The following is a 13291-nucleotide window of genomic DNA, read 5'->3' as shown; positions in this document are numbered from 1 at the left end:
ATCACATTCACATACACCTGCAGCCAAAAAAGATGGTTCAGAACCTGAGGTTCCCCACTAGGATCCCAACACCTCACCACATGCCCAGCCTGTACCCGAAACAGAAGCATCAGGCAGGACTCTGCATGAACCCTGTACTGCACACAGCAGCAATGTCTGATGGACAGGTGACAGACAAGCAAGTGGGTAGGGACAGAGGAGGCACTCACGTAGGTGAGCTTGCAGACGGCGTTGGCCTTCACAGCGATGTTGTCCTGCTTTAGCTCCTGCTTGATCTCGTCGATGCACTGGGAGATGTACTTGGCCTGAGTGGAGACAGCAGTGTGAGCTACAGAAATTGTTGTGGCCTGGCTGTGGCTATCAGCAGGTGCTCAGGGGGAGGAGGAGGATGGACAGTTCCAGCCAGCCTGGGTGCAGAGACCTGGCAGCTTTCTCTTCCTTCTTTCTGCAGCATTGGGGATCTGAACCAGGGTTGGTACATGCCAGGCAAGCATGCTCTCCTGAGCTGTCTCTCAAAGCCCAACCTATTCTCCATTGATAGGAAATGGCCATAACAGGAGATTCTTAGAGGTGGGAAGTAGACATGGGGAGCTGAGAGGGGCCACAGTGACTGTTCTAGGTGACAGTCTTTAACTGGGTGAAGGTGAACTATTTTGTACCTAGGCAGTGGTGCCAGTCACATGACATTCTACTGTATAGCCTGATGCCTATCTGGTCTACTCACACTGCAGAGCCCACTGAATCCCCTTTCCCTCCCATATGCTTTGCATGGCCCTGCTCACCCTTGGCCTTTACACCCCCTCACTAGCTCAGCAAATCTGCCAAACAACTTCTTGGGCCAGACAGGTAGATCCAAAAGAACTGAGGCACATAGTCCAGAGAAGAACAGATATGAGCCTGGGGAAGTGTCTCCTACCTCACTACGAAGACAAGCACAAATGGGAGTCAAGCCAAGCCCCGGGATAGCACGAGCAGGGGGGAGGTGTTGAGGTTATGTCCATACCAGGGCATGGAATGACTTCCTCACATCAGCTCTCATGTGCTAGGTACTGGGTGAAGAGAGAGGAAGCTGGCTCTTGTCTGTCTTGTCTTGACAGTGAAACAGGTAGCCACTACTAGACTATGACAGCAAGTGTCACTGTTCCTCAAGTACAGTCCAGAGATGACCCATAGCTGACCTACTCTGGAGGTGTCACACCTCAGAGCCCTCCTCCATCTCAAGTCCCTGAGAAGCAGCCCTAACAGGATGCTGTGGATCATCCTGCCCAGGCAGTCTCTAGCATTGGTCACAAGAAGAGACACAGGTGTTAAGCCCCCTGCTAACAAGAGGGTTTTCCCCTTGGTCTCTTGTTTTAAGAGAGGATCTCATGTAACCCAGACCAATGTGCAATTGGGTTGGCCTTGAACTATACTGTCCCCCAGGGAATGACAGGCTTGAGCCATCAAGCTTGGTTTATCAGAGTACTTTCCTGAATATTTTACAATTTAGACTGAGTTCAATGGAACAAATGTCACCACAACCTGCCTCAAGTAACTAAATGCCACCCAGGGATCCTCAGGAATGTCTGGAGAAAATAAACTTCAGGCCAGACTTTTGGGGAAAAGACAATCTCTCAGCTGGACATGGGGTGGATGGAGCTTGAAGAGTTAACCAAGTGTCAAGCAGGACTCAGGATGTTTGAAGTTCCTGCAATATCCCCCTGGTTTTCAGGAGGGAAACACTGTTTGTCCAGAACACAACCTGAAGTGACCAACAACCAAGTCTAGTAAGCACACCCGTAATCAGAGCACAAGCGGCTGAGGAAGGAGGATCACCTCAAGTTCAAGACCAGCCTGTGTTATGTGTTGAGTTCCAAGACAGGATGGACTAATCAGCAAAGTCCTTGACTCAAAAGAAAAAAAAAACAAAACAGGGATAGGCTAGGGAGAAAGCTCAGTGGGTAAAGTGCTATTCCTGCAGACTGAGGACCTGATTTGTCACAACAGCACATGGGTGATCCCAGTGCAATAACAGCAAGATGAAGGTGGAGACAAGCTTCAGGAGCTCATGGGCCTATCACACCAGCGACAGTGGGGACTGCCTGAGACAAGAACTGACTGCCACACGCACCAGTGCATCAAGTGCCCTGGCGCACACCCACCCATCCACCCAAGTGCTCACACAGGTGTGAGGGCTTTGATATGAAGTGAATTGTTACAGCCTCAGCACGGTGCTAAGGCTTGTACAGCCTGAGTCCCAAGGGAACACAGAATACAAGAGGAAAATTATGTTTCAAAACAGTGACTGCCAGATTTGATGAGAAACAAGAAACTTGCACTTCAGCTAGGACTAGTGAAACACACCCTCAATCCAGTGGCAGGCAGATCTGGATGAGTTCAAACTCAGCCTAGGTGACATACATATTCAGCTCCAGAATAACCAAGACTACATAATGAGACCCTATCTTGAAAAAGAAAGAAGAAAGCAAACATCCTGGTGCGGTGGTGCACAGATTTAACCCCAGCACTTGGAGACAGAGGCAGAAGGATCTCTGTGAGTTCAAGGCCAGCTTTCCAGGATAGCCAGGTCACAGAGAGAAAACCTGTCTCAAAAAACAAAAAGAAAAAACAAACCAAAGTAAAAAAGAAGAAAGTCACAATTCAAGAAACAGCAAGGGGCTGAGAAACTCAACAGGTAAGGGTTCAGGCTGCTCTTTCATAGGGCAAAGTTCTGATTCCCAGCACTCACATGGCTGTTAACAAAGACTTATTCCACTTATAGAGGATCCAATGTCCTATTCTGGCCTTGGGCAGGCACTACATACACATGGTGCACAAACAGATACTCATCACAACTGTCATGAGATACCAATGCCTCTGCCAGCTCCTTCTACACAAGTCTTCCACCCTGCATGTGTCCAAAGAAACCAGGTAAATGCTTCTAGCTAGGCAGGGTAGCACTTGCTTTTACCCCAAGCACTAAGAAGCAGGTGGAGCTCTGCAAGTTTGAGGCCACCACCTCTGCAAGCTGTCCTTTGATTTCTACATGCACACACAAGTTACAGATGGTTATAAGCTAGGTCCCAGGATTCAAACCCAGGTCTTCTAGAAAAGCAGAAAGAAACATTAGCTGCTAAACCATCTCTCCAGACCCCAAGACATTAAAAAAAAAAAAAAAAAAAAAAAAATATATATATATATATATATATATATTCCTTCCAGCTGAGGTCATCTTAGAGATGAAACTGTTTTGGAAGGCAAGGCTGGTTTCTCTTGTGGCTCCAGGTTCGTCCCTTTCATTCCAGTACTTAAAAAGCAGTCGCAGAGGATGTCTCTGAGTACAAGGCCAGCCTGGGTTATAGTGTGAGTTTCCTGTCTCTAAAGGAAATGAAAACAAACCCTGAACCCCTGTGTTTGATCCCTTGAAAGGTGGTGGTGGAAGAAAAGGGAAACACAATGAACCAACCCAGGGCAGACACACTTTGGCAGCCCAGGGCCTGCTCATCACATGCTACACTCCAGCCCTTGGCCTTCCACAACATGCCTCACTGTAGTTTTAAGCTGGCTTTAACATGGAACATTCCACCTAGGCCGCCTTCTTACAGGCCTGAGCCCCATGCCAGCTGGCTTTGTGAAACATGGCTGCCTTATCAGGCTGATAAGAAGGCAGCAGCCAGACCTGGAGAAGCCAAGTAGTAAACGGCCCAGCTGGTACTTCCGGATGGAGTGCCAAAATCCTGGGTCCCTGTGTGAGACTGGCAAGGGTGTTATAAGAGACAAAAGACCTCAAGTGCCTGAGACCCTCCACTATCTGCATGGATAAGGAAGGCACCAGCCTGCCTATGAACAGATATGGCATGAGGGCTAGCAGTGTGACTCTCATTCTGGGAGATAGACACACATTGGTGGCAGGTAGAGACACACAACATACAGAAGCTGGGCCATGTACTCATATCCTCACAAGCTGGGCCCTTATGAGGCTCACTGGGCTACAGTCTAATCATGACAAAGCTGGTGTCCTGAGGATCTAGGGAGCACCCACATCCTGCTTGCCCCAACATTCAGAAGCCTCACATTCTTAGTTTGTGGCTCCTTCTTTCCCCTAGACACCCAGCAGCAGGCTCTGTCTCTTTCCCTTCCTGCTTCCCTAGAGGACCTGATAGTGAAAATGGGTCCAGAGGATCCAGGATGATGCCCAGCTCAGTCCTCAGTTTGATCCTGCCTGCACAGTCCCTTCTGCCACTGAAGGACACAGGTCCACAGGTCTTACAATTAGCACATTAGTACCTCTGAAAGACAAAAGTCACCATACGTCAACATCACCTCTGGGTCAGAGCAAGAATGAGCCAGGAGCTGGGGTTCTTACGGCTACAGCAGAGAAACCAGGAGAAACTACAAGACAGGTAAATCAACGTGGATGCCTGGAAAGTAAGGGGAATTCTGGAGACTAAATGGAGCCCGCCTCAGCCTGGGACCCAGAGAGCAGCAAGGAGCTTAAGCCTCTGCATAAGCAAGTAAATGGAACAGAGAAATAGGATCCAAGCTGAGGCATGATGATCTTGAGTTCAAGGCCAGTCTGGGCAACTTTACATAACCTTGTCTCAAGATGAAAAGAAAAGGGTTGGGGCTTGAGAGATGGCTTAGTGGTTAAGAGCACTGACTGCTCTTCCAGCGGTCCGGAGTTCAATCCCAACAACCACATGGTGGCTCACAACCATCTGTGATGGGATCTGATGCCCTCCTCTGATGTGTCTGAAGAGAACTATGGTGTACTTAAAATAAATAACTAAATGAATAATTTTTTTAAAGGGTTGGAGTGGAACTCAAGGGTGAGGCTCCTGCCTAGAACCCTCCAATGAGGGGCTGAGGGTATGAGGTGGCTCAGGGATAAAGAATATGCCTAAAATTGGTGCAGAGCAGCCAATACAAAAAGGCCAACTTGAGCAACACAGCACGACTGTCTAAAAGCAAAAAAATAAATAAATAAATAAATAAAAATAAATAAAAAAAAATAAAATAAAAATAAGAGAGCATGATCCATTTGTGCTGGGCACAGAATGACCACTGCAGAGTAAAGAACACAGGCAGCCTGAGGTACAGGTCATCTCAGACCCCACACCTCTGAACAGCTATGAGCTCCCAGCCTGTCAAAGAGCCAGGCTAGAACTTCAACAAGCTAAAGTCCAGCCCAGGAACCAGACCAGCTGCTGGCCCCGAGACAGAGTTGCACATGCCTGAGCTTTAACTGGGACAATCTCGTTGGTGACTAGACGCAAGCTATGGTGGTAGCTAAGTCCAGCAAGACCTGGCTATGACGCTGGATGAAGTATGGTCCCTAGCTAGGACAGAATGGTGGCATTTGGCACACAAATCACAGATGAATGGAGTCACTCCACCTCCTTCCTGAGCAAGGCTAAATACAAGTCTGATAGACTCACCTGGGATGTTACCATCAGTTATTAATGAGATGCCACAATTGCCAAGTAGCTTTTCTGGTTTTGAAAGTCCTCAGAAGGGCTGGAGAGGTGGCTCAGCGGTTAAGAGCACCGACTGCTCTGCCAGAGATCCCAAGTTCAATTCCCAGCAACCACATGATGGCTCACAACCTTATCCTTGGGCTACTCACCATCAAAGGGGAACGGCTAGAGCCCACAGACAGCAGAGTTTCAGAAACAACTAGGCTGGGATGATCACACTGGACAGGGGCTGATGCCAGCAATAGCCTACAGACAAAAATGCTGATCTAAACACAGGTATGTTGAGACCTGGCAGACTTACTCCAGGGGCAGTAGGGGGTCCCCTGCAGCACAGGGGATAAACACTCAACTTGTGTTTTCCTTTCATTCTTTAGCTTTCTGCAAGGTACCTGGCATAGAGATGGGGGGAGGGGCCTCACACCTGCTACATAAACACTCATGTGAGCTGCAGCTTTGAAGGAGTGGGGGAAGGTGAGTGGGAAGGATACTTTGTTTTTATTTCATTTAATAACATCAATTCTGTGTTTTAAAAAATTGAGGCAGAATATGTCTGACAGGCCTTTAATGCTAACACTCTGGAGGCAGAGGCAGGCAGAACTGAGTATGATGGAGGCCACCCAGAGCTACATAGTGAAGCCTATCTCAAAAAGAGGATGTAGCTTAGCAACAAAGTGCTACCAAGCATCTGCAGACTTTGAAGTCCTAGACAGCAGACCATGGTAAAAATTAAAAGGTAGAGAGGGAGAGATGGTTCCACAGTTAACAGTGCTTGTTGCTCTTGCAGAGGACCTAAGTTGGGTTCACAGCACCCATGTTCAGTGGCTCACAAGCACTTCTAACTCCAGCTCCAAAAGATCCAATGACCTCATCTGGCTCACAGGCACCTGCGCACAAGACAGACACACAGATACACATAAGGGAAAGTAATCTTTTAAAAAATCTTTATATATGTGTGTGCGTGTGTATTTGTGTATGTGTATGTGTGTTTGTGTATGTGTGTGTATATACATGGGGGCTGGAGAGATGGCTCAGTGGTTAAGAGCACTGGCTCTTTTTCAATAGGTCCTGAGTTCAATTCCCAGCAACCACATGGTGGCTCACAACCATTGGATGCCCTCTTTTGGTGTGTCTAAAGAGAGCAACAGTGTGCTCATATACATAAGATGAATAAATAAGTCTTAAAAAAAATACGGATACATTAGTAAGACAAAATCCAATGGGCTTGGAACTATACACCCACAATCCCAGTATTGGGGAAGCAGACACAGGTGTGAGGTCAAGACCAGTCTGACTATAGAGTAAGTTCTAAGCCTGCCAAAGTTAGAGTAAGATCATCTAAAGGGGCTGCGGAGATAGAACAGAAAAGGACTTGCTGCTCTCCTACAGGACCTGGGTTTAATCTCCTTCACCACTATGATCCTCTCCACCATCCATTGGTATGTGCTACAACACCTGGCAATAATTTCTTTTCTAAAAGATCATCTCAAGTTGGGCAGTGGTGGCATATGCCTTTAATGCCAGCATTTCTGGAGACAGAAGCAGGCAGAATTCTCTGTGAATTCAAAACCAGCCTGGTCTGCAGAGTGAGTTTCAGGACAGCCAGGGCCACACGGAGAAACCCTGTCTTGATTTTAAAAAAGATCATTTCAAAAACAAACTAAAACCCCACAAAATTCCGAAGCACACACACCTGCAATTTAAGTATTTGTATGGCAGACGGATTATAACTTCCAGAGTTACACAGTGAGAGCTATTGTCAACCAGAGAATAGTGCAGAGAATGGTCAGAGCATGACTTGTGCTACAAGGCACTGCACTACGTCAGCACCTCCAAATGAGCAAGTACCTGCAGTCCGAAATGAGCCCCTGACAACACACAAAGGAACTTGAAAATGGTCCCTGAGGAGGGATAGAGGACCCAAGCAGTCTCAGAATGGCCAGACATCGTGGGAGAGATGGCTCAGCAGTTAAAGGTAGACTCACAACCAAACCCTTAGAATAGCCAAGCAGCCAGCAGCAGAAGCCACATAGAAATTGAGGGTGTGAAGAGCTTTCTGTGCCTGCCTAGCTCTGCACTACTTGAAAGAGCTTTCTGCAGTCTGTAAATGCATGAAAGGATAATGTAATACACTCCAATTTTTAGAAAGCACCTCCACCATTACCCCAGAGACACCTGTGGGACAGGCAAAGTCTACATGTACAAATTCCCAATGAAGATATGGCCTTGCAGGTAGGGAACGCAGGGGACATGAAGAGCAAACACAATGTATGCTCCTGAGGACACGGGCACACACCTCAAAACCAGTCATCCTAGCACTAAGACTGAGGCAGGAGTATCATGAGCTTCAAGCCAGTCTGGGTTATGTCCTTAGCTAGAGCCTGTTTCAGGTACTCAAACTAGAATGTGACCTGTCCTCAGGGTCCTAGAACAGCTTCCCAGGGAATTTCACTGAATGGAAAAGCAAAAGGGGAACGTGGAAGTCCTCTTAAGAGCAGAGAGGGCCACAGAAAAGTAAAAAAGAAATTTTACATAGGGCAGGCCACACTCAGCAAAACGCAGGCCAACCAGCTGTTTCATCTCAAAAACAGCCAGGGAGAGCAGGGAGGGTACAAACCAGACCAGGGAAGAGGGCTATAGAGAAATGACTGTCCCAGCCAGGGGCCTGCTTCCTGAACTCACAGAGCAAGCAGGGGTCAGCAGGTATTTGTCATGGACAACCTCTTTCAGCATGACCTTCCTGCCCAGGAGGAGGCCTGTGTCTTTCCACTGAGCCAGGCACTAGGCACTTCTTCCTTAATCTAGGTCACAGACTGTGGGGAGGAAAGGAAGCAGTGCTCGTGGTCACAGTATAACTTCTGGAAAATTCGCTTCCACGCCCTGACTTTTGCCTTCGTTGAGCTTCCAGTTTTGAAGTCAGGTTTCTCCATTCCAGGGCGCCCCTAGGTTCTGCAAACACCAGGGGCTCTGGGGTAGGGACAACCTGGCACGGTTCCCAAGAAAGCCCAAGACAGCAACCCGGATCTGTGCTTTCCTGACAAGGGAATTTCTCCATGAAGACACGTAGACCTATAAATTGATTTTTCTGTGAGGATCCCGATTTCCCCATGTGTGATCCAGATACAAGCTCAAGTGGGAGAACCTTTGCCTAAGTAAATTTTCTCCAAGAAGGTAAACTCAGCCTCAATCAATGGCACCCAACTGCAAGACCTGAAACTCTTAGGCCTTTAGGCCAGCGATTGCTCCAGGTGAACAATTTGGAGGCTCAGGGAGTGGCCCCCAATTACAACAGACCAGACACCTGAGCCATTTTGGAGAGCGTCTGTTTCAAGCTGCTGGGGGTAAACTGAGGCCAGGGGAAGGAGAGGCTGTGCAGAGCCGCAGCTCCGGAACAGGCAGGACGGGAATGGCGATGGGGTCGAGGAGGATGCTCCAAAGCGGGCCAGAGGCTGTGGAGAAAAGCCGGGCAGCCCCGCTCCGCGAGGGCTCACCTCGTCCTCCTTGTGGTTGCGGATGCCGCGGACTAGATCCTGCAGGTTCTTGTCGAACATGCGGTCGATACTGCCCTTGACCATCTTGAGGGCCATCGCGGCGGCCCGTGGGCTGCGGCCTCCGAGGGGAACGCCGCCGCCGCGGCCCTGGGAGGTGCGGGGACCCAGCGACCGCACCTCAGACGACCGCCCCGCTGCGTTTCCGGACGCCGCGGAGAGGACGACGTGGAGGCCAGAGCGACGGCTGTGGCCGGAGACCAGTCTGGGGAGAAGGGGCAGCGAGTAAGCCCCCTGCTTCCACAGACCCTTCCCAGCTCACGGCCGCTCGCAAATGGCGGCCAAGATGGCGGTGGGTCAGCTGACAGAAAGCCTTGGCGTCCCGGAAGCCCCGCCTCACCAGAAAGCCCCACACTGCAGTTTCCTTGACAACCACATGCCACCCAATAGGAAAGCAGACACCTCCCTTTGCTGCCTGGAGGCCCACCTTTTCCTCTGCAGTGCCTTGCAATCTCATTGGTGAGCAAGAGCCCCACAGAGGTTCTAACCACGCCCCTAGGAGAAAAGCGCGATCCAGTCTCCCCACTCAGCTAAATGACAGCAGTAGGCGTGGTCTGAGCAGGTGTGGGCGTGGCCAGAGAAGGGCGGAGCTCCACGTGGAGCTTTTTCTGCAAGGTCCGGGTGAAGTCTATCCAGCTCCGCCTTTTCTGAATCGAAGTGGTGACTTAGGAATCAATGTCAGGAATCAGTCACATCAGCAGTCCAACCGGCCGGCCTGTGCTATGTGAAACCTTGTCTGAAAAAGCCAACACAAGGCTTGGATGGTGGACACCATGCAGGAGGAACTGTGATTCGTTGGAGAGTTTCTGGGAGTTTGTTTTTTTTTATTTTAAAGATTTATTTACACTGTTGCTGTTTTCAGACACACCAGAAGAGAGAGAGCATCGGATACCATTACAGATGGTTGTGAGCCACCATGTGGTTGCTGGGATTTGAACTCAGGACCTCTGGAAGAGCAGTCGGTGCTCTTAACCACTGAGCCACCTTCCTAGTGGTCCACCGGTTTGCACAGCTGTGATGCGTGTTCCTGGAGAGGCACAACCTCAGAGGCGTTCATCTCTAGATTGCCTCTTGCTACTGTGTCTCCTCATGTTTGTCATGCCCCTGTGTCTAGGACGATGTGAATGGCTGTCGGGAGACCCTTACTGCCTATAGTCTGCTGTGGTTGCTTATTAAGACAGCCTACTTACTCTTCTGGGCAATTTTCCCGCAGATGAATATAAAGATAAGCTTTCATAAAATAGATCAATTAATGACTTTTATAGAATTCCTCATTTGATTTAAATAGTTTTAAGACGTTAGGGTAGTTGATAGAAAGTTTAAGGAGATGGTTCAGGTTGTTTTGCCAGAAAGATATAGTAAAGTTAACATTAAGAGTAGAATGTGTCCTCTCTTCATAGAGTATGGAGGGCTGTGTAGGTGAGAAAAGGAGCACAGCAAGCTCTTGTGGCTCACACAACTGTCACACAATTGTACTTGAAAGGGAAAATAGGCTTGGGACAAGTTAATGATCAAAGAAGGAAGATATTCATTCTAGGTTAGGTCCGCGTTCCTGGATCATGTGGCCCAAGGATGTGTTCTCGGGTTTTGGTATGTTCCATGAGCAAAGAGTAAATAATTCTGAGTACAAAATAGAGAATGGGTGGATAATTAGCCAGCTTAGCTGAACAAGACTCAAAAATAAGATGGAAGAGAGAGGACCTTTTTTCGGTAAGGAAACAGCTAAGCCTTGGGAAAACTTGCCAATAGAGATTTGGCTCACCTAAATTTTGTTAATCATGGCAAAAGAATTATATTGCTTTGGGGTTAAAATGAATTTGTGGAAAGAAAGATAAATAAGAAATAGAAATGTTCAGTTAGGGTTTAAAACAAGTTAAAAAGAATGCATATTCAATAATCAACCCTGCTGTAATTTCCTTTTGTATAATGATTTTAATTTGTTTTTAAAGAACATGTTTTTGTGATGGTTGTTTTTTTGGAAAATATGTAACTCCTAACCATGAGGTAATATTTTTTCTAACAAATAATTTTTGTCTTATGTGGTATAAAAAGGCTAAGAGAGAAAAAAATAAAGTTATTGGAGTTTTCGGAAGATTATTTTATCCACCGTGTGTGTGTGTGTGTGTGTGTGTGTGTGTGTGTGTGTGTGTCTGTGTCTGTGTCTGTGTGTGTGCACACGTGCCCACCTTTTTGCTGGCCCAGAGACTTCAGTTTTGCTTCCTCAGAGAAAAGTGTGCTGAGTGATTAGTCTGCAGTGTAGTGGGTGGAGCTCCGGCTCTCTCACTGACCACACGGCCATCCCAGGGAGGAAGAAGCAGGCAGGTCTGCAGTTCAGTGCCAGACTTGAATCCTGTAGTGCTTACACACAAACCTAAACACAAAGGTTAGGGACAGACTCACAGAAATGCCCCTCAAGTCCTGTGTGGGGCTGTGGCACAGTTCAAGGGCAAGTCTAACAGTGAGTGTGGTGTGCATGAAGCCTGTAATAAATCACTAACCAAGGGAAACAAATGACAGCACACAGAAGTGGGGCTGGAGAGCTGCTCAGTGCCTGAGAGAATATTGTGTGTGTTGTATGGAGCCTATAGCCTATGGCTTAGGCAGAAATCAGGAGGAAAAACAATTCTGGGATAGAGCCAGGAAGTTGTGAGGACACAGGTAGCCAACCATTTGGCAAAAAGTAGGTTAAAATAATTGGGTTATCTAAATTTTGATATAGTCAGAGAAAAGCAATATGGCCAAGGTATTTATTTGTAACTATAATTTGAGTCTGCTTTCTGGGAGCATGGGGTTGGGAGGAAGAACTGGACCTCAGTTTTAAAGCACCACAAACATCTGTAATGCTGCCCAGTTCCGGATGGTCTTAGTATTTCATTGCTTTTAAGTCCAGGGCCGTGTCAGCTCTTTTTTAAAATATAAACTGCATCTACTTATTTATTCCATGTATGTGGGTACACTGTTGCTGTCTTCAGACACACCAGAAGAGGGCGTCAGATCCCATTACAGATGGTTGTGAGCCACCATGTTGTTGCTGGGAATTGAACTCAGGACCTCTAGAAGATCTCATAACCACCGAGTTAAGAAGTCAGTGCTCTTAACCACTGAGCCATCTCTCCAATACTGACCAAGGCAGCTCTTATAAGGACATTTAACTGAGACTGGCTTACAGTTTCAGAGGTTCAGTCCATTATCATGGTGGAAGCATGGCAGCATGCAGGCAGGCATGGTGCAGGAGGAGCTGAGTGTTCTTTATCTTCATCCCAAAGCATCCAGGAGAAGAGTCTCTTTGCACTGGGTAGAGTTCGAGCATAGGACCTCAAGGCCCACCCCACAGTGACTCACTTCCTACAAGGTCATGCCTACTCCAACAAGGCCACAAATCTTAACAGTAGCACATCCCATGGGCCAAGTACATCAAACCACCACAGGCTTCAGGTACAAACATGGTGCAGGAACATCACCTTCTTTACTCTTTTAATTCTGTGACATACACCAAAACTACATACAAGGAGGAAAAGAGAAACACCAGGAATGGTGAGAGTCTTTTTGTTTCATTTTGGTTTTGTTGTTGATGATAATGTTGTTTTGAGACATGTAACAGTCTCTGTGTAACTATCTTGGAATTTACTCTGTAGACCAGGCTGGCCACAAACTCAGAGATCCACTTGCCTCTGCCTCCAGAGTGGGATTAGAGGTGCGCTCTTCCACACCAGGCTGTGAGAATCTGTTAAACTCAAAGCCCTTCCTCAGAGTGACAGACCTCCTCCAACAAGGTTACATTTCCTAATCCTTACCAAATCAGCAGAAACCAGGTGCTCAAACACTGGCGTATATGGAGATTACTCTCACCCAAACCTCCACAAACATACATAGACAAGATATCTGATGTACACCTAAAAAACTAAATTAAAATTGAAAATAACAAAAATCAATACCAATAGAGGGCTAGAGAGATGGCTCATCAGTTAAAATCTGCTCTGCCAGAGGTCCTGAATTCAGTTCCCAGCAACCACACGATGGTTCACAACCAATTGTCATGGGATTTGATGCCCTCTTTTGGTGTGTCTAAAGACAGTGACAGTGTGCTCATATACATAAAATAATAAATAAATCCAAAACAAATAAGCCACCAATAGGGCTGGAGTGATCCTGCAATGGTTATCGGACCCAGAACTGCCTTTGCAGTCTGCAGTGAGGAATTACACACAGGTGCACATAAAATCTCCATGTTTGTTGATAGCACTTGGGGCTCTTCCTGAGGATCTGCAGTCAATTCCCAGATCCCAGTGG

The 13291-nt window shown here is 47.5% G+C and overlaps 1 protein-coding gene across 2 annotated transcripts in view; it reads right to left on the bottom strand.

The window, feature by feature from the left end:
* Positions 1-9271, bottom strand: part of AP3D1 (adaptor related protein complex 3 subunit delta 1) — a 34425-nt gene extending 25154 nt beyond the window's left edge. For both annotated transcript variants that reach the window (XM_080935412.1, XM_080935413.1), the window contains exons 1-2: positions 8945-9271; positions 210-305 (exon numbers count right to left, since the gene is read on the bottom strand). In XM_080935412.1, coding sequence (XP_080791538.1) covers positions 210-305; positions 8945-9040 — 192 coding nt within the window. In that variant the 5' untranslated portion in view covers positions 9041-9271. The remainder of the gene's footprint in view (positions 1-209; positions 306-8944) is intronic.
* Between the last annotated feature and the right edge of the window lie 4020 nt (positions 9272-13291).

Source organism: Micromys minutus, assembly GCF_963924665.1.
Source record: "Micromys minutus genome assembly, chromosome: 22".
Taxonomy (NCBI): domain Eukaryota; kingdom Metazoa; phylum Chordata; class Mammalia; order Rodentia; family Muridae; genus Micromys; species Micromys minutus.
Note: the sequence above shows the minus strand (reverse complement) of the source record. Positions and strands in the feature narration are given on the sequence as shown.